Below are 22066 nucleotides of genomic sequence, written 5' to 3' on the forward strand. Positions count from 1 at the left end.
TCTCATCATACTTAGTAAAATATCTTATTTACTCAACAACTTGTTAAGCGATTCTTGTCATTATTCACTTTGATGTTCAAATTGTCCCACAGTTGGTCAGTGGAGCCACTTCGATCTAGCTCCTATGACCTTTTGCTGAGTCCCCATCAGGTTTTGAGTGTGTTCGTACTTTGTAGCAGAGGATGGTCCAGATTCACCTTGCACTAGTTCTATTCCAGCCCTGGAACCAGCTGTTTCCCAAGTTCACGTTAGTGGGGATTGTCATCTAAAACTGGGTTATGAGCCATAGATGAACTCATTGCTTCTGAGACGACAGTACTTTTAGATCTTTTTAGAACTAGAAAATTTACACAAAAATATATGTAATACACAAATTAACTGATAACTTTAATTTGAACATGTTTCTCCCTTCTTTCCCTATTCTGGTTTTTCCCCTCTTCTGCAGTGGACACCCTGGCTCTTGGCAACATCTATGTATTTTTACTCATTTGCTCAATCCTATCATACACTCAGACGAGCTTGAAACTGCCTCTTATTTTATTTTTTTAAAGAAAATCATATCCATACATGTACACACACATCTACACAGGCCAAGTCCCTTTCTCTGTCCTCCTTCTGCTGTGCTGAGACTGTGGTCTTTGCTGACACTTTGGAGGTGCTTTCTCCACCCTAGACCAGCCCTGCGGCCACAAGAGTGCCTTACCACAGACCCAAGGCGGAGTCTGAGGCTCATAGGGCTGTTCCCAGGTGACACCGTCGTTCTCTTCAAGGACGCATGTTCCTCTAACCCGACGGCAATGAGCAGAGGGTGAGCGGATCTGGGTGTTCGCTGACATCGGGGGCTCTGGGCCTGAAGTACGCACAGAGCGGCCCCGAGAAGGTGTCGGTGAAGGTGAAGATGTGGGAACCGTCGGATACGTTGAAGAAGGCCAGCTTCCCGGCCTCGTAGTCCAGGAAGATGCCCACGCGCCGGGGCGGCACGCGTAGGGTGAGCGCCACGCGCCGCGGCTCCAGGACGAAGTACTCACAGCCGTTCCACAGCCCCATCACCCAATAGCCGGCGGCCGGGCTCAAGCGCGCCTGCCCTGTGCGCACCACCGCCGCCAGGCAGGCGCCCAGGAACCAGCGGCTGCGCCGGCCCACATCCACCTCCCAGTAGTGGCGGCCAGCCAGGAAGCGCTCGCGGCTCAGCACGCACTTCTGCTCGGTAAACCGCTGTGGGTCGCTGGGCACTGCTGAAACTGATGCCCACCCACGGGAGGACACGCTCTTGCCATCCTGGGAGACCTCCAGGCTGGGGTGCGCCGAGGCTGGATCTAGGGTCACGTCCACTGCGCAGAGGCACTGAGTTAGTGCCCTTGGGGACAATTCTGGGCCCCGCCTAGCTCCTCCCCCATAGGCAAACCTCTAGATCTTCCCAGCCTCACCCCATGACTGAAGTGGCATGTGAGTCATTCCCCGGCATTTGAATGTGATAAGAGGAGTCTTATTTCCTTCCTGACCTGGAAGGTTCATGAATTCTCTACCAGTGCCACGGAGAGCAGAGGTAGCAAACAAAGTAGGCTTCTGGGCGTGGAGGCCAGCTCCCTACCCTCAAGTCCTGGTCAAGGAGAAGGAGCCCAGGGCCAGTGGTAGTCCCGCTGGTTTCACCACCAGTGTGACCTGGAGAGCATCACTGAACTGTCTCTGGGCCTTGGTTTTATAACAATTTTAGGATTTTAAAACTAAAATAATCTAGTCTAATGCCTTGTATTCCAGCCCCCCAGCCCCCAAAACACACATTTGATGGATGGGAACTCAGAAGACCCCTTCTGTCAGAGGATCTGAGAGGTTTCTTGCAAACTCTATTCGTTCCTGTAAACAGCATTCCTGCCAGATGGAAAGACCAAGTAAAACCCAGAAAGCTATCTGCTTGCAGGAGTGTGTGCACATGTGAGTCAATCACATGTGTGCATGCAAACATGTATGTGTGCATGCGTGCATATGCAAGAGTACGTGTCGTGTGTGCAGGCTCATACTGGGCTTTTGGACAGACTCTTCCTTTAATCTCAGGTCTTTCCACCTCCCTCTGTTTAAGATCCAGCTAACCCAAGGCTGAGTTCCTTGGCTCCAGTTACCTGCATACTGTTGGGCTGCTCTCCACTCTGAAACCAAACACAGAGAGAAAAGAGGCTGAGAGAGCTGAGTCAGTAACTTGGAAACATTGAGGAAGGCTCAAGCTATACAAGGGACATGATCAAACTGAATGATCCTGTTTCCACCATGACAGCTGGTTTGGGTCTAGACTAGCCTGAGTCCACCACCTTATTTTCCCTGGGATTTGAGATCAAGTTAGGAGCTGGTGTCAGTGCTGGGTTACACAAAAGCTGCATGCAGGCTGAGGTTGCGCTGGGAACAGTAAGAGAACAGAGCATGTGAGCAAAGAGAACCAATACAAGTGGCATGGGTGCCCTGAAGTATGGAGATAAAGCCTCAGTCTCTGACTGACAGGCTTTATCAGTTGAGGCTGGTTCCTGTCCTAACATGTCCTCTAGACACCCTGTCTTGCCTCCTTTCTTAACGTGAGTCATTCTGAGTGGATTTCTGCTTCATTTCATCTTGTTCTGTTTTCTTATAACAGAGATCATTAGGTCACAAAATAGTGAAAGCAAAAGAAGACATTTTCAGAATTCCATAATTTACAGAACGGCTGTTCAGCTCTGGTTTTCTATGAGAATAACAAGCAGAATTTTAAAAACATAGCTCTTGCGTGGGATAACTCAATTTTATAAAGAAGTTGATTCTTCCTAAATTTATCTATAAATTCAAAGCACTCCTATGCAAACAACTTTTGAAACTTCATAAATTTATTCTAAAATTTATATTTTAAAAAGGTCCATTAAGGGAGGTGGGGGGGCGGGGAAATGGTGTAGATGAAAGAGGCTTTATTCATCCTTCTTGCTACCAGACAGAGTTGTGACAGAAACACAGAGCAAACAGCAAGCAAACTCGCCTGGATGAACAAACTCTAGATGAGCAAACTCTAGATGAACAGAAGCACTACAACTAGGGAGAGAAATGAATATATTATTGTATGCAGACTATAATTAAAAAAAAACTCATTGAATTGTACAATGTAAATACGAGCAACTAATTGTCTATTATATTTCAATAAAGCCGGGTGGAAATAGGTAATTCCTCATCTTCCATAGAAGGAAGTAAGTAAATAATGTTTAAAATTTAAAAATCAAGAAATAACAATATAAGCACATTGTACGTAAAATGGATATAAACAGCAAAAGAAACAGCTAAAACAATTGAAAGTGGTTACCACAAGGAAACAGGAATAGGAGTTGGGAAAGGGTGGGTTAGAGGACTGCTTTTTGTCATGTTGCCATTTAAACAATGTGCATGTATTACTATGATCAAAATTAAAATTAATTTAAAATGCAAAAAAAAAATCCCTTAACTTTAAAAAGGAAGTAGAAATGGAGAACTTGTACTTTCAAGTACTGTAAAAGCTATAGCTTTTAAAAACAATGACATAATAGGTGGCCGAAAGACCTATCTAGACGTGGGAACCAAATATGCCCTAAAGATGACACCCACATCAATGGGAAAATCACAGATGCTGTTGTAGATGGCACTGGGAAAATCAACTCTATGGAGAAAAATTACTGAATTCTACTTAACACCACATACAGGGGTGAATTTCAAACAGATTGAAGACCTACACATATAAATAGAAGAAAGTGTAAGAGAATCTTTGTGACTTAAGTATGAGGAAGTAGACTCTACTTCAACAAAATTTCAAAAATATAAGCTATGAGGTAAAAATGTGATGAAATAGATTTTATCAAAATTAATGACTTCTTTTCAATAAGAGGCACCATGGACAAAGCTAATAGCAGATGATAGAATAGAAAAAAGGAATTCACGATATTTTATACCAATGAGGGATCAATATCATATATATATGTATACGCACATACACACACACACACAAACTTTTGTGAATCATTAAGTAAAAGATAGTAACCCCACATGAAAAATGGGCAAAGGACACGAACAGGCAATGTTCAGAAGAGGAAGCCAGGAAAGCCAACTAGCATTTAAGAGATGCCCAAACTTCTTAGTGTTCAGAGGACTGCAGACTGAAAGCACAAGTGAATCACTCATCCCCACTGACTGGAAACTTAGAAAGCTGGCTCATGTGGGATGTGGGCACCTGGAGCCTCCATGCACTGCCAAGGGCAGGATGATAGTGCTATCCCACTCAGTGACATACCCCCAGCAATTCCCCTCCTAGGTATACATCCCAAAGAAACCTCCACACAGGACCCAATGGCGACATGTTTGTGTTGTTTGTAGCAATGTGGAGTTAGATGCAGAGTTGTGGCTGTCTCTACAGGACGGTAGCTCTCTGAAATGGAGCGCTCCAGCAACAAGAAGGAGAAACAGACCAGATGCACATGTGATGGTAGATGGATATTAAAATACAGTGACGTGTGAGAAAAGCCAGGAATAGCATGAGACTGTGGGAGTCATTTACACGAGCTAAAATGCATTTGCACAAAACAGAAATTCACATTTTGCAAGAATATGTACAATATAGACCTTAGACTGGTTGCTTTATGGGGGGAATGGAGAGTTACAGGGACAAATGTTCACATATAGGGTAACATGCTCACCCCAGACCTACAAATCAGTCTTTTAGGATGGGCTCCAGTAGCCTAGGAGATTCTTATGTGCAACCAGCATTGACACCGATGGTTTATGCTTACACCTCAGGACAATATAAAAACAAAACAAAAGCAAAAGTTGAATATCACCTCTACTGGTGACATATATTAATTTGTGCTGAGTGAGGCTGTGGAACAAACTGGAAGGAAGTGTGGTTGGTTAATCAGAGCAAGTGACTGGGATGCTGAGATGTAAGGTGGACCATGGGAGAGAAATGAGCTTCACTTACCAGCCTGGCCTTCAGCCCTTCTCCAGTCTGAAACAGCCAAGGAAAAAGAATTAGAACACCATGTTCCTGCACCTTCCCTGCTCACATGTCCCATTTACATACACCCCTGCCCCCCTCCCCTTTCTCCTGCCACCAGCACCGACAGCAGGGTTCCAGCCTGGGTATCACATCTGGTTGGGAGGTGAGAGCATACACAAATAACCAGATGCTAAAAGATGAACAAGAAGAAATAATTCTAAGTGGGGTCACTTACCAAGCTCTGTCTGCAGCTCCCCTGTAAGCAGAACACATGGAGAAAAACATCAGCCTTGGGCTGAGTGAAACCACCTTCCCAAAGCGGTCAGGCCACTGGGAAGATGTTCCTTAGTCATCTGAGTCTCTGCATTGCCTGGGGAGTGCGGGTGGGGGGACAAATCCTGGCACTGAAGAGCCTCTTCCCTGGGTTCAGGTCTGGTTGGAAGGGGCTACTGGTAATCTATCCTGAAATAACCAGCTTTCCTGCGGACCCCGTCCTGCATGAGTCAAGGCCCCGAACACAGTCTGCCTGAGTTCAGGGTCACTGACTGGGTACACTCAATTATTTCTCCTGACCAGAGCCAAGACTGATAATTTGCCACTAGAAATTCATTCCTTTGATTTCTCCGCCCTGTATCTTTTCAAAGTAAATGTTTCTGGGAAAGGCAACACTAAACACTAATTCTAACTTTATGTCGTACTCACTTTGGTGCAAATTCAAGATGCCATTCTTTTCAGTGGCATTTGCATTAAAAAGAGAAGACTATCATAGGAAGATGAACCAGTGGGAGTAAACGTTTAATGATGGGATTGTGACTAATTTGTATAATTGGCAGGGAAGGGGCCGTCAGGGTCTGTCCAGAGGGTCTCCTTGGCATCTCGGCTGGAGTCCTTTTGGGAGTGGAGAAGTGGGACCGTACAGGGATGGATTTAGAATTAGATGGTTGCCAAGTAACGCTCTCTAAACGGAGCCTAAAGTCACATAACCCCTCCTTCCATCATGGGCGCAGAGTTCACCCCTTAGCTCGCAGCCAGCACTGTGGGCGTGGCACCCAGAACTTACCCAGCTCTGTCGTGAGTTTCACTGGAGAGGAAATGAAGAAAAGAGGAAAATCTCGGTCGATGATCATTGAGGCCTCACTTCCCCAAAGTGCACAGATTAGGTCCCAGTGCGTTCTGGGGACCAGGCTGGGCTGCACGCGCAGGAGGAGCGGGCTCCGAGGCGGGGGAAGCAAAAGCACAAACCTCTGACAGGCTCCCAAGCCCCAGGTCTGACCTACTGCCCTGCTTACCCCGGCGCCGCGCTTTGGCTAGGCAGAGGTGGGGGCGGAGAGGGCGCCTCTTCCTCACTTACCTTTGTCCTTCTCCGCCTGCTCCTTCAGCTTTTCTGAAAGGAAAGACAGAGCGGAGGTGGGGATGCGCTTGCCTGCGGGTCCCACGCCCGCTCCCAGTCCTGAGCCCCCAACTTCCTGTGGGCAGAGCGGGCGTCCGAGGGCCGGTACCTTGGGACCACCGTTGCTTGCGAAAGAAGCACAGAACCAGCGTCGCGAGGAGGGCGAGGAGGAGCGGCAGTCCCACCAGTGTCCCGAGGAAAGCTCTCTTCCACGGTGAGGGCGCAGGTAAAAATACATCTGCAAAACACCCACAGGGAGTTGTGTCCATTTAGGCGTCACTGAACACTAAGTTCAGACTCTCCTGAACACCGTGACCCACTGGCGCGTTAAGCCCCCTGGGTCCCGCCACAGCCATCTGTAACATGGGCGCGACAGCGGCTGCGTGGCGCTCTGGCGATGGCAGGATCTCCGGGAACTGCGGCGGACTTGGACTTGCTCAGCGGAATGAGATGGTGCTGTGAAGGATTCGAGAGAAGGGGAGCTGATGGGTCCCACCGACGCCCCCATCTTAGAACTTGTGTGACCGTGACCGTGGCCCTGACCTCCCTCTACCTCTTCCCGCTCTTGTCCTGCATCTGAAGGACATGAGAATCCAAGGTGACACCCAGTGAATTATTGCTCTCGATCCGCACCGCCAGAGTCATAAGCATCTACCCGTGTCTTGCAAACACTAGGCTTCTACTTCTCATCACGCGTTTGAAAAAGTTGATAGCAAAGCCGTGTGGGGGCTGACTGACAGTCCCCTCCCTCCTCTCCAGATCCCCTAGAGAGCATCTGTGGATAGTGGCCAGACAGTAAACAGATAGGGTCAAAAAACAGATAGGGACAATCTTTTAGAAACTCTTGTGGCAACTAAATAATTTTGTCTGTTGAAGATAATTATTAAAAATTGGCGCTTTTCTCTCAGTGGTCTTTTTGAAATATATTTTTTTTCCTTTTTATCGTGGTAAAATATACCTAACATAAAATTTACCATCTTAACCATTTTTAAGCTTACAGTTCAGTGACATTAAGTGCATGCATATCATGTGTAACTATCACCAGCACTTTTTCATCTTCCCAAAATGAAATCTGTCCCCATTAAGCACTAACTCTCTGCTCCCCTCCCCCATCCCCTGGGAACCTCTTTTCTACTTTTCATCTCTATGAATTATCTACTCTAGGTACCTCATATGAGTGGAATCATACAATATTTGTCCTTTTGCTTCTGGTTTATTTCACTTGGCAAAAATGTGTTCTTTTTATTTTTAATTGTCTAGCAGTGGTTTTTATTATCTTGTACAAAAGTATTGGGCCACAAAGGATTGGTCCTTCACCACAGGTGGTTTGCTAAGCGCCGACATAGAGATTAAGAGCAAGGGCTGATGCCAGCCTGCTTCCCTTGACCTGGTCTCTGTTCCAGCCTCATCCACCTCCTTCTGCTCCTCTGATAGGCACACACGTTCCCATTTCAGGACCTTTGCGCTTGCTGTTCCCACTACCTGAATGCCCTCCTAATAGATAGCCATGTGACTGATGCTCATTGTAAAGGGTAAACACAAATCTAAAAAGAAAAATTGAGACTATCCCTTTCCCCTGTCTTAGATTATTTCCTTTAAAAAACTTGTAAATCTTTTCTCTATCCTTTTGAGATGGATGCAAATCCTTTTGTAAGCTAATAAGCCTCTTGCCGGCTTTACAACCCAGGAATGTTTTTTTAAGGAGCTCAGAGTCATCGTTTTAAATGTAAACCTCCAGGAGAAATCACCCCTATCTCATGTTATGGGTTTTACCTGAGGCACCTGGCTCCAAGCTGTAACTAACTACATGCTTGTCTTAAAGATATGAGATGTTTTATCTTGTCTTTGGATAAAGGCAATTAGCTAACACAGATGGCCACTTAAATTACTAGGCAGATTTTGAATGAGTTACGTGTGTCGTCAAGTCCTCTTACCTGAGGACAAATGATCATTTTTAAGGCTGAGATTTCTTTCGACTATAATGTAACTATTGATTTGGATCTATGTGAAAAATGGCCCATAGATTGAGTATGTCCTCAAGACTTAAAACATTGAACATTAAACCTTCCAGTGGGTACCTCATAATAAAACTTTGATTCTGGATAATGGCCTAACCTTCAAAACATTGCCTGACTTCCCTGATCTACCACTTTCAAACCCACATTCACAACCCACCATGCCTTAGCACTCTTCCCTGCTTCATTATTCTCTGTGGCACCTAATACCTTCTAATGCACAATGTAATTCACCTTTTTTAAAAAAAAATTAGTTTTAAGTATACAGTACACTGGTTAGACATTTATATAGTTTATAAAACGATCCCCCCAATTGCTCCTCTCCTCTGGTTATCACTTCTCTGCCTTTTGGCTAAGATCAAGTGTAATTCACATTTTTGTTTGTCTGTTTTCCTCACTGGAATGTGAACCAGTGGGCTGGGGTTTGGGGCACATTCTGGGTACACATTCTGGGTGTTCAGTGAATATTATTTGAGGGATGGCATTAGGAGCACATGGGCTCTCACGATGACCTCCAATGAGTAGAGTTTCTGGAGTTTAGCTCATGGCCTTGTAACGTTGGCTCTCTGGGGCCTTGCCTGCTTACTGTTTGAGCTCTCAGTTGTATCTTTAGTAAATTCCAGATATCCAAATTGCTGACTTCTCAGATGTCAAGGTCAGTTTGCCCTATACACAGCCAGACCCTTGTACCATTGTGTCCTCATAGATGGCCTTTGGTACAAAGGACATGCAGGATGTGTTGACTAGGAAAATGTGAGCGAGCCAGCACCCACTGACCTGCTATTTGGACCACAAATTCTTTTTTCTGCCTCAGGAGGGGGTTCTGGATGGAGCACGACACATTGCTGTGGGCCCCTCCTTGGATGACCACAGATGTTTCGAGCCTGAACAGGCCCTGGGCGTCCTGGATGATGGCTTCAGATTCTGGAGGCAGGCACTGTCCCCGACGGTCTTGCCACTGAACTTCGGGCTTGGGGTACCAGCCACTGGAGCTGCACTTTAACTGAATGCCTCCTTCCTTGAAGCCCTCAAGGGAGATGTGAGGGTCTGAGCCCAGCCCTAGGAGAGGCAGGAGTGGGAAAAATTAGGCTCCTTCCCAGAAGTTGTGGGTGACGTTTACATCATCATTCATCATTTACAGTCACCAAAAGACGTACTGTAAGGGCTCTTAAAACATGTGAGCTCGTAGCCCTCTACCTGTGGACTGTAAATGGCAGTCTGCATCAGTGTTGGCATGTGGGGATGGTACTACCTCCGAGAAACATTTGGAAATATGGAACGGGGCCCTTTGATCGGAAAGGGCTACTGGCATTTAGTCATATTACGCAAGGGACAGTATCCTAGAATGAAGAATAATTTCTCCCCAAATTTCAATAGATTGTCTTCTCTCTCTTGAATCCCACCAGACCTCAAGGGCCTGTGATATATGCAAACTTTTATCTCCCCATCCTTCTGAAGCTAGCATTATATTTTGAATATGCAAAACATTAATAGGGTTTAAATGTCAACGCCGTAAAAAATGTATGTGAGGAAAGCCCCCAGACCTTTCTCCATCCTTTCCATCCCATCCCACTTTCTTAGGTAACTAATTTCATAAGTTTTTTAGTTTATCCCTCCTGTGTTTCTTTTGTGCAGTGTTCCTCTTTTTTCTTAAACAAAAGTTTACATACTATAGAACCTCTTATGCATCTTGCTTTTTTTCTCTTGATAACATCCTAGAAATCACTCCACACCCGTTCATAGAGCCTCCTCTCCGTGTTTTCAGCTGTGTAGTGTGGACCACCTCATTGTATGATGGACCATACTCACACCTACGCTTGCACAGTTAGGTCGTTTCTACTGACTTGCAAGTACAAATAACACTACAGAGGTTAAACTTATACATATGCCTTTTTCGTATTTAGCTGTGGGAGGTGTATCTTCAGCATAAACTCCAAGAGGTGAGATTGCTGTTCAGCGGGTAGATGCCCAGACAGTCCTGTTAACTATTGCCAAACCCCCAGGTACTGGAGCTTTGCGACTTTGAACTCTGTCAACATGGTGCAGAGCAGAGGACTGGCTTCCCAAGGCTCCACCAAGTGTGTGGTTGATGTTTTGAATTTTTGCCAATCTGAGAGGTAAAAAAATTGCATGTCAGTGTAGCTTTCATTTGACCATCTTTCCGTATGTTTAAGGGCCATTTGTGTATCTTTTTTTTGTGAACAATTCTTTTGTTCATTTTCTAATGCATCTTTCTTTAAAAAGAATTTTTTTTTTTTAAATCATAGCTATTCTCCCATTCTCTATGCTTCCCTATTTACTCTCAGCAAAGCAGCTCTATTCAAATGGACCCTTTCCTACATCCCCCCTGCTGGGGCTCCACCAGGTCACATTACCTGCTACCTCCAGCTCCCAGACAGCTTCCCCAGAGGAGTTGCTGGAGAGGAAGCGGCACCCATAAGGGCCCTCATCCTCCGGGGTCACGCCAGTGAGCTGCAGGATCACACTGCCATGGACGATGTCGTCCTTGACGAGTTTGGTTCTGTTTTGAAACTGAGCCATCTGCTGCTCATGGAGCTCCTGCCGCTCCTGATACAGATGCACCACGTTGGAGGTCTGGCTCCGGAACCAGAGGATCTCCATGTACTCGGCGTCCAGATACAGCGACAGGTGGCATGAGAACTCCACCTCTTCCCCGACGATCGCCAGGATAGATTCCCCAGGGCCAATCACTTTGACTTCCTCTAGGAAGAGAAGCCAGAACAATGGCCAAAATCAGCCCTGCTCAAATATAAGTTTTTATCATATCCCTTTGCAGCTCAGAAATCTAAGGTAAACTATTCAAAGCTATGAAGAAGGGGAGATACTCTGTCAGGTTTCTTGAACAATTAATTGTTCATTAAAAAAAAGTGGATTGGTAATTTCTGCATGATGGGAATAGATGTTTTCTTATTTTTGCTTTGTCTGATTTTTTAATTTTTTATATTACACATGCAGAGCTTCTGTAACAAGAAAGGGAATTAAAATAATCTATGGGGCTCTTTGCTTGATTTTATATTTATTTGTTTGTTTGTTTGTTTGTTTGTTTAGCATTGGAGACATCTGTTCACCAGGATCTTTTGTTGGATCATTCTCTTCAATGGTGTCTCCATCTGGCTTCTCTACCCTTCCCCCGCCAAAGCTAGTCTGTTTTCTTCAGTTCCCATGAGAGTTGCTACTCCGCTCCAGTTCTTTTGCCCATGCTGTTCCCTGCTGCCTGGTATGCCCTCACTCTTCCCTCTGGCTTCTGCGCACTTCTTTTTCTTCTTTTGAAGATCGGCTAAAACTCGAGTTCGTTCTAAAGCTAAAGATCAAGTTCATCCCAAGCTCATCTAAAACCCCATAGCCAAGCTCTCTCTTCTTGGATCCTTCCCATCCTTCATGTTGCCCATGGAGCATGGCAGTGCCTTTGTTCACTTTGTGAAGCCCCAACACACTTCCAACTAGCTTCCCTCTCCAGATTTTCTCTACCATACCTGGTGCCTGGCCCAGGTACACCTTGCTTCAGTTTACCCTCAGCCTATCATCTTTCTGGAGAATGTGTATTCTATAAGGTTCTGCTTAAAAAATTCCTCCTATCTATGGCTCTTCTTGGCTTTCTGGAAAAAATAAATTGTTCTCTTAGCTGTGTCCCCAATTATTTCTCTTGCAGCCTGCTCACACAGCTGGACAGGTGGATTTAAAAATATTTTTCAACTGGTTCAGCCCAAACACAGACCAATAGGAGTTTCTTGGCATCTTCCTGCTCTGCCCCTGCCATGCCCATGAGCTGCGGGGTCATGGGGAGTGTGTACTCAGTGGCTCTTTAACCACTGAGATGAAAATCTTTTCAAGTCCTAGCACCTGGCATGGCTACACAATCTCAGGAGGGGTGGGCAGAAGCTGATGTGCTCACGTCCTGCCTGGCGGGGCTGCAGATGGGATACGCTACCTGAATTTGGCTCCCCAGGTTGGAGAAGGAGAAGGTGGATGAGGAAGAAGAGACTGCTGGGCCAAAGTCCCCGCTGGGAGGTGTCCAGGAAGACTGGGAAATCTATCATCTCCTCAGCAGTGGAGCCACCTGCAGAGGGACAAAGAGATACTGGGGTGAAGTGAGAGAGCTGGAACCCGGCCCATCAGGGTAGAGGTTTGTCAGTGTCTTAATGATTTTTTGTCTGGTTCTCACCAGCCCCAGTGCATGGCTTCTAAGTCATTGCCAGATGTGAGAGTTGCTTCTAATTTTACCATGCAGCACAGCTAATGGCATTGCTGGCTTTGCTTGGACTCACAAAGCTGCATGAGGACAGGGCCAAAGAGTCCCAGAGGAAGCAGCTTCTGAGGTTCACATTGTTTTAGAGCCAGAAATAGAGCCACACAGTGTGTTAGGGTTCAGCTGGGATTTAGTGACTTTCTCCGAGTAAAGAGAAATTTATAAAAACTCTCACGTGCATTTTCATTCTCCCTGCCCAAACTTGCTCTCACTTCCCTTTGACCTGGAACATCAGGTCCCCAAAAGAGAACAATAAACACAGAGTTCTGATTGTTCAGAAGTGTGTGCACACCTGGCAGCTGCCTGCCAGCTTCAACCACATCTGGGACACCTTCCCCTAGTACTAGTGTGGCATCCTGACCCTGCCTGGCCATTTCCTGCTGGAATAAGTTTGGTCCTGACTGCCCATCCCCCACCTCAAGGACTCTCCTGCTAACATCAGTTTTCGTATAGCCTGCCAACCAATGTTCTTCCTTATATCTGTAACTGTGTAGGGTTGACAAGACTATAAAACTGCCCGTTATGTTACAATGGGGGCTCAGCCTTTGGATAAGAATTTGTTGAGCCAGTGCCAGAATCAATAAACGCTGCTTCCTGTTTTGTTTATAGCCTCAGTGTCCCGTCTCTTCGTTTGGGAATCCCACAACACTAGAACCTCAGATGTAGCCTCCAGGAGGTCAGCGAGTGACTCTTTGAGGCCACAGTGATGGAGTGGTCTCATCTAGCTCCCCCCAGTCTGTGGTCCAGGAGACCTAGCCCCAGTGCAGGCGAGGGCCAACTGCTCTCACTCCTGACACCCCCATGAGGGCCTATGGAATGTCTCCCAGTCTGATAACCAGTGCGTGTGAGCAGCCAATGCATCATGGGAGATATACAATTCTCTCCACATTTGTCCTCTGTTTAGTCGTGGGGAATATGGGCAGATTTTGTAACTGGCTGAACCTCTATTTCTTTGCTTGAACAATGAAAGAAACCAATGCTGACTCAGAGGGTCGCTAAGCCTCGCATAGGTTGCCTGGGTGCTTTAAATAAAAGTCAGTACCTCCTCCCTCCACCTCCACCTCCACCTCCCAAACATTTGCTCTCTGCTCTCTATCTTCCTCAGGAGCCTGCATCCCACTCCTTTCACGCCATCATAGGACCCTGGGGGGCGGGGGAGGCCCACACAGTTTCCACTCTCAGTGTCCTCACCATCCTCCCTCCTTCTGTCACCCCACTCCATTGTTTGGTTTTCCTTTTCTCACAGACCCTGTGACATGGCACATGTTTCTGGGGTCCTGTGGCTGCAGAGCCCCAGCCGCACATCAGTGGTACCATAGGGTTTAGATAAAAGACTTGAACACTGCTGGGTCATGCAGCAGAAGGGTGGTTAAAAGATGTGTGGGCAGGTGAGTTAATGGCAGGGGAGGCTTCCCAGGTGACCCCTGAGCTGAAAGGACCTGGGCAGGTGAGAATACAATGGAAGGGAGGGTGATGGCCTGTGAAGCAAGTGGGCCAATGGCTGGGGGCCCTGCCCTAGTGGAGCTTGCATGCAGGTGGGAAGGCAGGGAGGGGGCAAGGTGGAGGGGTTTCATTTGAACTTCAGCAGGGGCCTTGTCAGAAAAGGAAGTTGGAGTCCTTTCTGGAGAAGTCCTGGCTGTTTTATGGCCAGCAGCTATTCACACAGTAGCAGCAGAACAGAAGCCTCCAGCCTGGGTCCAGGCTCTCACCTCACAGTCCAGCCTCTCATCCTTTGGCTGATGGTAGGAACGTGTGTGTCAGGCCTGGAAATCAGCAATGAAGAACCCAAAAGCAAGGTACACACCGGCTTTGTGTTCTCTCTCCCTCTCCCTGTTCCCTTCTCCTCTCTTTTGGGTGTCAGTCTTTTCCTCTAGACTCTTGACATAGAGCCCCAGGAGGGCGAAGCCATAAGGATCTGTCAGCACCAGCGAATGCCTTCCAAACAAGAGAGGCTCAGATGTGGCTTATGGGTCCATTTGGACTAGCCAGGGTCTGAGGAATCAGTTGAGACTTGTGGAGGTGGTAACTCGGGTTCTCCCTTGGGCAGCCATGAGTCATTAGGCCCACAGCTGGGATGGGGACCCCTCCTAGGAGAAGTACATGGTCCAATATCCCTGGGCAAAGGAGGCTGCCACCTGGGAGGGGGCAATCAGTGTGTTCCAGACCTTGGAATGACTGCAGGACCACAATTATTCATTGTGACACACTCATGTGATTTCCATCACTGAGGCTGCAGGAGAAAGAGATCGCCTACACACACATGCACACGCATGCACACGTGCACACACATGCACCCACAGTAATAAGAACTAGCACAGATGGAGAACTTAGTACGTACTAAGAACTTACCTATACCACAAGTATTAATATTATTATTACCATAGGTCAAAATCACAGACAAAGAAATAAGCACAAGGAGGCTAGGTGACCTGCCCACACAGGAGCTGGTAGAGTTCTATGCTTCTCTAAATAGAAATTCCTCATCAGCTGTGCCATGTGTCAGGGCTGGGTGTGCCTTCAGTCTCCTGTCCCCCAGACCATGACCCCGGTTAGAGACTCCCTGGCCACAGACCACAGCCATTGTCCTGGCAGCATCTCACGAGCACTGAAGAAGCGACTTGAGTCCCCAGGTGTCAGCTCCAAGATGGACCAACCAACCAACCAACCACAACCAGCCAGCCAGCCAGCCAGCCAGCCAACCAGCCAATAAAAACCTAAAACCTCACTGCTGATAAGAGAACTCAAAACCAGAGTCTCCCTCAGTGCTTGTGAGCAGCATCTTCTCAGACAGGAGGTACATGCCCTGTGATGTCTTTGCTCCCAACACAAGGACATGCCTTGGAAGGCTATCATTGAAGGGAGACAGTCTGGTAAATTCCTGAAGGATTTCAGAGGAGCCGAATGCCCGTCATGCCCAAATGGCACTCCACTCGCACCTGCTGCCTGAGGCTCAACCTTTCTGACTTCTGTGGTTTAAAGGCTCTGGTCCTTACCAGAGAGCAAGTGCCCGGTGAGGGCAACACTCTGCTCTCAGCTATTTGCACCACAGTATAAATAGATTTCAGGTTCTGGTTTGGGCAAGGAGGTTTTGCTGGGGAAAGGCAAGAGTCTGGATGCATTGGATATTTGGGGAAGATGGAGCACCTAGTGGGGGAAGGATGGCCAAAAATGGAGTCTCAGGCTGGAGCTCAGCTTTACTGGTGGGGACTTTCTCTCTACTCTCTCAGGAGCTTCTGGGATGTTCCCACCCGAAGATACAGGGAGGAGTAAGGATTGTGCACACCAGTGCCAAAGAAAAGCTGCCACTTTCCACCTGTGGAAGCCCAATTTCTCCTTTTTTCTTTCCTCCTCATTTTTTCCCTGGCTCCACTCCAACTGCATGGCAGTTTTCTGCACCTACATCCCAAATTCCTGAACAACACCTGATGGTCTGGTCTCTTGATTTCCAGTCTCTCAGCTCTTGAGTATCTCTTTAAAGGTTATTTTTTGCTTTTGCTACTTGAGGGAGCTTGGGCTTTGTAATGGCACTGTGCTTCGCCCTTCTCTCACTCTCTGTGCCCTACTTGTAAGCCCCCGGGGGAGGGCTTTTACACTCTTGCACACTCTCCCCTTCCAGCGCCCATTCAATGCTTGACCCTCCACAAGCTGTCAGTTGATGCTCACCAGCTTGCTTTGGTTTGATTTCAATAGGCCCCAAAGAGGATTTCTACCCCTAGTCTTTAAGGGATGTAATTCGCCCCAAGAAGGGACCCTCAGTGAGGCTGGAGGGGAAATGAGACCCGTCAGAAACCTGCCTCCTCAGGTGGAATGCCTAAAGGGGCATCTTCACGAGGCCACACTCCAAGCACCCCACCCTGTAGCCAGGGTCTGCTGATAAGATGGGGCCAATCCATCTGCACTCTCTCTTCAAAAGCCATTGTTTTCTGCTTTCCATTTCTGAAAGGTGGCAGTTTAGACTGGTGCTGAAAATGAGCCCCGTACCTGGCAGACTGCAGCAAAGAGTTCAAAATGGCAGATGAGTCCTGGCAATCCCAGCTCCGCTGCAAAGGAGATGATTGTTGTAAAGAGTCTTGGTTCCAGTTGAGGGGCCAGCTCATGTGTGACGGATTACCCACCCACCTTCCACCTTAAGACATACGCTGCTTGTTCTCCCCTTTGCTATAAAAATCGAGGTAGATAGAACAAAAGGAGGAAGTCCCTGTCACATCCTATCTCTGGGAGGCAAATCATGAATTGAATTTCCAAAGAAAATGTCCCTCCAAGGTCTTAGAAGGAGGGGAAAGGTATCTAGGGGTTTTGCAGAGGCTGCAAAAGCTCTGAGCAGGGACAAAATACTCCTGCTGGCTGCCTGAGGTCTAGGGCTCCAGGGAGGTGGGATGCCCCTCGCTCCACACCATTACAGCAAAAGATACAGAAACTGGGCTGAAATATCACTAAGAGTTAGAAAAAATCTGGTGTGCAACTCTTAACCAGCTCTACCCTCCTCTGCAGATTAAGGGCCGTAGGTAAAACTTGCAAGAGCTGATCATATACATTTTGGAAATCAAGTGGGGCACTGCGTTTGGATTTCTTTACTGCAGCGGAGCTCAAAAAAGTAGAAACAGCCATTACCCTACTCCACCCTATTGTGTCATAGGCCATTGTGCAACTTGGGTATTAGTGATAGAGGAGTGCAGTGGATCAAGGTGCCACACTGGTATCCTCCCTAAGGGACTGCTCAGAGCCCTGCCACAGAGCAGTCTAGCATCTGCAAGATATCCCCCAGAGATTCCCAGAAACGCCTGGTGTTGGAGAGGGGCCTGTGCGTGCGCTAGGCTCTGTGCAAGCAGGTGGAATAGGTGACCCTTCATGTTCAGGTGGCTGGTGCATGCATTTTGGGCTTGTGCATGCATAACGATGTCTCAGGACAGCAAAAGGGGCTGAGTGGTAAGCTCAAATGGTGGGTGCAGGTCCCTGGGTCTGGGAGACACAGGAGGGCTCAGGCACAGATTAAACATAAGATGGACACTAAACAAAGAGTAGGATCAGAGTTGCAGGCAGGGGGATAGACATTCTGAGTGGAGCGGGGTGATTAGAATGTGTGGGGTAGAAAAAGGCTGTGGGCTTGCCAGGAGAGTTTATGAAAATCATCAGTGGAAGGGAAGGCTGGACAAGAATAGATGGAACCAAATTGCAAAAGACTTTTCATGCCACACAGGGAAGTAGAACGTTGTTCTACAAGCAGCCAAGAACATTTTGGAAGTGTGAAGGACCTGAAATAATTCAGGCTAGAGAAGAAAAATGGCAGGTATTTGGAAATGTTAATTGTGGCTTTTCATTGTCCTTTCCCTGGGGTCCTCTCTGCTACCTGGGGAGAGATGAGACTATGGCAGCAGGAATGCAAAGGCAGCAGACAGAGCCTACTTCTGTGGCCCCCAACACGGTCCTGCTGGGATGTGAGAGAGACCCCACCTGCCAGTCTGCACATCAGGGTGCATCGCCCATCAGGCCAGGGCATAGGGCCCTATTTATGGGCACTTCTATTTCAAGGCCTTAGGAAACACGTGAAGGCCCTTATCCCAGAAGAGCGAGTGCTAGACTCCTGGAGGGCTCTAAGTGGAAAGAGAAGGACCCTCACTGCCCTTGGTCACTGGAGAATCCACCTGGTACAGCTTCTGCAACGAGTTACTCAGGCAGATTCTTCCTAAGGTCCACCAGCCCTCACTGTGAGATTGTTTGAGGGAACTGGGGGGCATCGCGAAGGCCACTCTCACACACAGCCTGGAGCACCAGAAGAGATAAGAACGAAAAGTCATATGAAACTCATATGTAGATGACTTAACCTTTCTCTTCTGTCGAGGAAACCAGCAAAAGAAGCAGCAGTTAGAACAGCTTAAGGGAAACTTGTGAGCACAGAGGTGGGCTTAGGAGAGAAGGTTGAGGGGTGGCTTTCTCTCTTGAGTTTGAAAATAAAATGTCTTACCTCATCTTCAGAATCCATACAAGCATTTGTGTCACGTCTCTCTCTACCTCTCAGGGCTCATCCTAGCTCTTCCATCCTTCTCTCTTTTTATTCTTGACCCCAAATCTTCACCAGTCAAGCACATGCAGCCCGCTCTTCCACCCCTATGTTTTTGGGCATGGTGTCCTACGCTCCACTTCTGCTAACCCATGCTCTTCCTCTAGATCCTGCCCAAAATTCTTTCTTTCAATGTCTTCATGAGCAAACTCCGCTTCTCTGTGCAGAAATCTCTTCCTTCTCCCTCTTCAAGTTATCCCAAATAATTTGAACTTGTATAAATGTCTCATAGGGCACATTTACAAATGTTTTTATGTGACTGTATTTTCTTTCCATCTACAATTTTGGCTCCTGGAGCTCAGGGTCCAAGTCTCCTTGGCCCTTAACATATTCTCACAGGCACTAGCAGAGAGTCTTCCTCACAAAGAATGCTAGTCAGTCACATAGGTGGACACAGAAAGGAAGAGACCATTTTCGAGGGAGATGGTTTTTGTTATGCATTGTTCAGGGGCAGAAAGAATGGATTTGCTAATTTCTCACCAACCTTCCCCTCACCCCCAGTCCAAAACATGGCCCCCTGAGCCTTCCTCATTACATAGCTTCCTTTGTTGTTCTCCAAGTGCCTGTGCCTGTCAGCTGGCATGGTGCCCATCATTGTGCTTTTGTCACACAGGTAGTGAAGCGCAGACACTCATCAAGAGACTGCCCTCTGAGCTGCAGGCGCTTGTCTTTAGCTGGGTCCTGGGGATGTAAGGGGCAGGAAGAGCTGTGCACATCCTTCCACTGCCCAACCAGCCTGAAGTCTCCAAGGTCAATTGTCCTTTCCCATCTCAGAAGAACGCATTTGCCTTAAGGAATTATTCAGCATCCTCTTTTAACATGCACAAGTGGCTGGAAAAGGAAATTCAGGCTCTGAGCCTTATGCCATGTAGCATAAGAATTGGTTGTAAAGGCGCCACCAGCTGCATGCAGGCCCTGTGAGAACAGTGCTTACAAGAGTTCTGTCCCTTTGAAGGGGGCAAGTGGAGGGCTTTGGGTTGGTGTTCCTTGATGTTGCTTTTTTCAGAGAGACAGTCCAGACTCAGAGTTTGACAGATTGAATTACATAAAGTGGTTGTCATGGGGAAAAAAATTAGGCCATTTCTTTTTTTAAAATTTTATTTTATTATTAGTTTCAAGTATACAGTACATTGGTTAGACATTTATATAGTTTATAAAACGATCCCCCTAATTCCTCTTTCCTCTAGCTCTCTACCTAGCCATTACATTACTGCTAACTGCATTCTCTGTGCCGTGCTCCCCATTCCCATGACCATCTATCAACTATTACTTTGTAATTCTTTAACCTTTCACCTCTTTCTCCCAGCCCTCCAACCCCCCCACCCTCTGTCCATCACCAGATTGTCCTCTGAAGTTGTGAATTTGTTTTCGATTAGTTTGTTCTTTGTGTTCCTTAGATTCCTCATATAAGTAAGATCATATGGTATTTATCTTTCTCTGTCTGACTTATTTCACTCAGCATAATAACATCTAGGTCTATCCATGTTGTCGCAAATGGTAGAATTTCATTTTTTAAGTGTAGGCCATTTCTTAAAGATAGTGCTTCACACCCAAGGGCACCAGAACTGTGCTTCCTTCCCCAGTGGGGGGGTGGAATGCACTCTGTCAGCCACACCCTCTCCTGGCTCTTTTGGCAAACAAATAGCACCTTTTTGCTGTTAGGGGGAAACCACTTTAAGAAAAATTATTTAAAATTTCTTAATAAGGCAAAAAGTGGGCAACGTGTGCATTCAATGTCATGTGGGACACTGGCACGACCAAGGATTATTTATTACAGTAGACTTTTTTGAGCACTATTTACTGTTACTTAAAGGTCCCAGGCTTAGTGCACTTGAATATCTAAGGTGTAGATTTTTTTTTCCAGTAGAGTTGCAAATGATTTCTCTTTAATAGAAAAAAATAATCCCAACAGTATGGCGTCTTGCCCTGTAGGACATTAACCACTTTTATATTTATGCCAGAACTCTTATCCCAACCTTGCTACAGTAAGCTGTCTCTAAACTCCCAGGTTTTGAAATCATCTGAAAGTTTTGTTTCAGATGTTTTAAGACACACTTTTTTCTTTTATTTAAGGCAATATTTTCTAGAAATTACATTAAAAACACGGGTACATTTGCAGCAGTTACGGCACCAATCCCATTTTTGGCAGGTTTGTTTCTCACCACTGTTTCTCGTGTTACATGTCTCCTCTACTTTCTCTTTTCTTGGGTTCATTTTGCTTGAAACATCCTTCAATATTTTATTTCTGTGAATGTCTCCTTTGGTAGTATAATTTCTCTGATTCTCTTCACTTCACGATTCTTAAAAATTTATTAGATGATTGTTCAAAAATGTAGATGTGACCATGGGGGGAAATGAGATCATAAACGAGACACATAGGAAGAGTGGAAAGAGGTAGAGGGTGATCTAGATGAGTTAATTCTGATGCCTCAGAGCAGAGAGTCAATAGACAAGAAGTGGTAAAGTAAACACATAACTTAGACTAAGGAAGTAACTCCAGAAAAACCAAAACCGAAAGCCACGAAGTTCTCAGCTCTGGGATGGGTAGGTGAAACCAACAGTCAGCCCTAAACATGCTTTGATATTAGGTCACAGAAGCTAGAGATATAGGTACAGACTTTAACTAAATGCTTCAATTGCTTTGGTTGACACATAGCTTAAAATCAAAGATTAAGAAAGTATATTAGTCATGTCCTAGAGGCCTGCCCGTAAAGCGAGTTCCAGAAGAAATGTTTAAAAGTACCCTTTGCTTGGGATGATAGGAAAATGTAGCTAGTTAAATAAGCACAAACCAATAATAGCATTGGAGGAGTAATGGTCATAAGATGAATAGCTTTTGCTTTTACACACAAAGATAACCATATTGACACTACCCCACCACAATCTTGCTGAAGCTGGAACTCCAGGATGAAAACAGCTAGTCAGAAGATGAAAATTCACTGCTTACCTAATCACTGACGAATCAGCAAAGGCCCACAACCCGAAACCGTTATGCATGATTTTTGCTTTATAAAAACTCTGGCCTGTAAGCTGTCTGGGAGTTTGGCTTTTGAATAGCAGCTTGCTGTTCTCCTGGCAGTGCCATTCCAGATAAAATAGCTTGTCTTTCTTCACTGCAAAACCCACCGTCAGTTCTCAACTACTCGCTGCACGTGAGTGGGCTTGAGCTCTCACTCAGGCTACATAGGAAAGGAAAGAAGAAGGGAGGACAATTAAGGGACTGTTGCTCTTACTATAGTGTTTTTTGTCCAGTTTTACTCTTTAAATGTGAGCCTGCATTACTTTGATAAGAAAACATTTTTTAAAACGCAAAGAGGGTTCCTACCAGATCTGGAATGTGAAATCGGGTTTTCTGTGAGTGACTCAG

General features: G+C 46.4%; 1 protein-coding gene across 1 annotated transcript; it reads right to left on the bottom strand.

Annotated features, from left to right (window-relative positions):
* Window positions 1–637: 637 nt before the first annotated feature.
* On the bottom strand, window positions 638–16746 carry BTNL9 (butyrophilin like 9). The gene is made up of 11 exons (XM_039880348.1): window positions 16623–16746; window positions 12324–12452; window positions 10750–11097; window positions 9152–9433; window positions 6469–6597; window positions 6321–6353; window positions 6030–6050; window positions 5205–5225; window positions 4952–4978; window positions 2118–2144; window positions 638–1331 (listed from the first exon to the last, which is right to left on the bottom strand). The coding sequence occupies exons 2-11, from the start codon at window positions 12430–12432 to the stop codon at window positions 784–786; spliced, it is 1545 nt and encodes a 514-aa protein (XP_039736282.1). The 5' UTR covers window positions 12433–12452; window positions 16623–16746; the 3' UTR covers window positions 638–783.
* Between the last annotated feature and the right edge of the window lie 5320 nt (window positions 16747–22066).

The sequence above is a fragment of the Pteropus medius genome, unplaced genomic scaffold (assembly GCF_902729225.1).
Source record: "Pteropus medius unplaced genomic scaffold, Ma_sr-lr_union100, whole genome shotgun sequence".
NCBI lineage: Eukaryota > Metazoa > Chordata > Mammalia > Chiroptera > Pteropodidae > Pteropus > Pteropus medius.

Bases quoted from the DNA above. Each gene is read 5' to 3' on its own strand.
- BTNL9 (XM_039880348.1), bottom strand. From the start codon at position 12,432: ATGATAGATTTCCCAGTCTTCCTGGACACCTCCCAGCGGGGACTTTGG. The intron at 5,226-6,029 runs GTAAGTTCTGGG...TTCTGCTTACAG, and splicing joins GAAACTCACGACAGAGCTGG to GGGAGCTGCAGACAGAGCTT. The intron at 2,145-4,951 runs GTAAGTGAAGCT...GTTTGGTTTCAG, and splicing joins AAGGGCTGAAGGCCAGGCTG to AGTGGAGAGCAGCCCAACAG.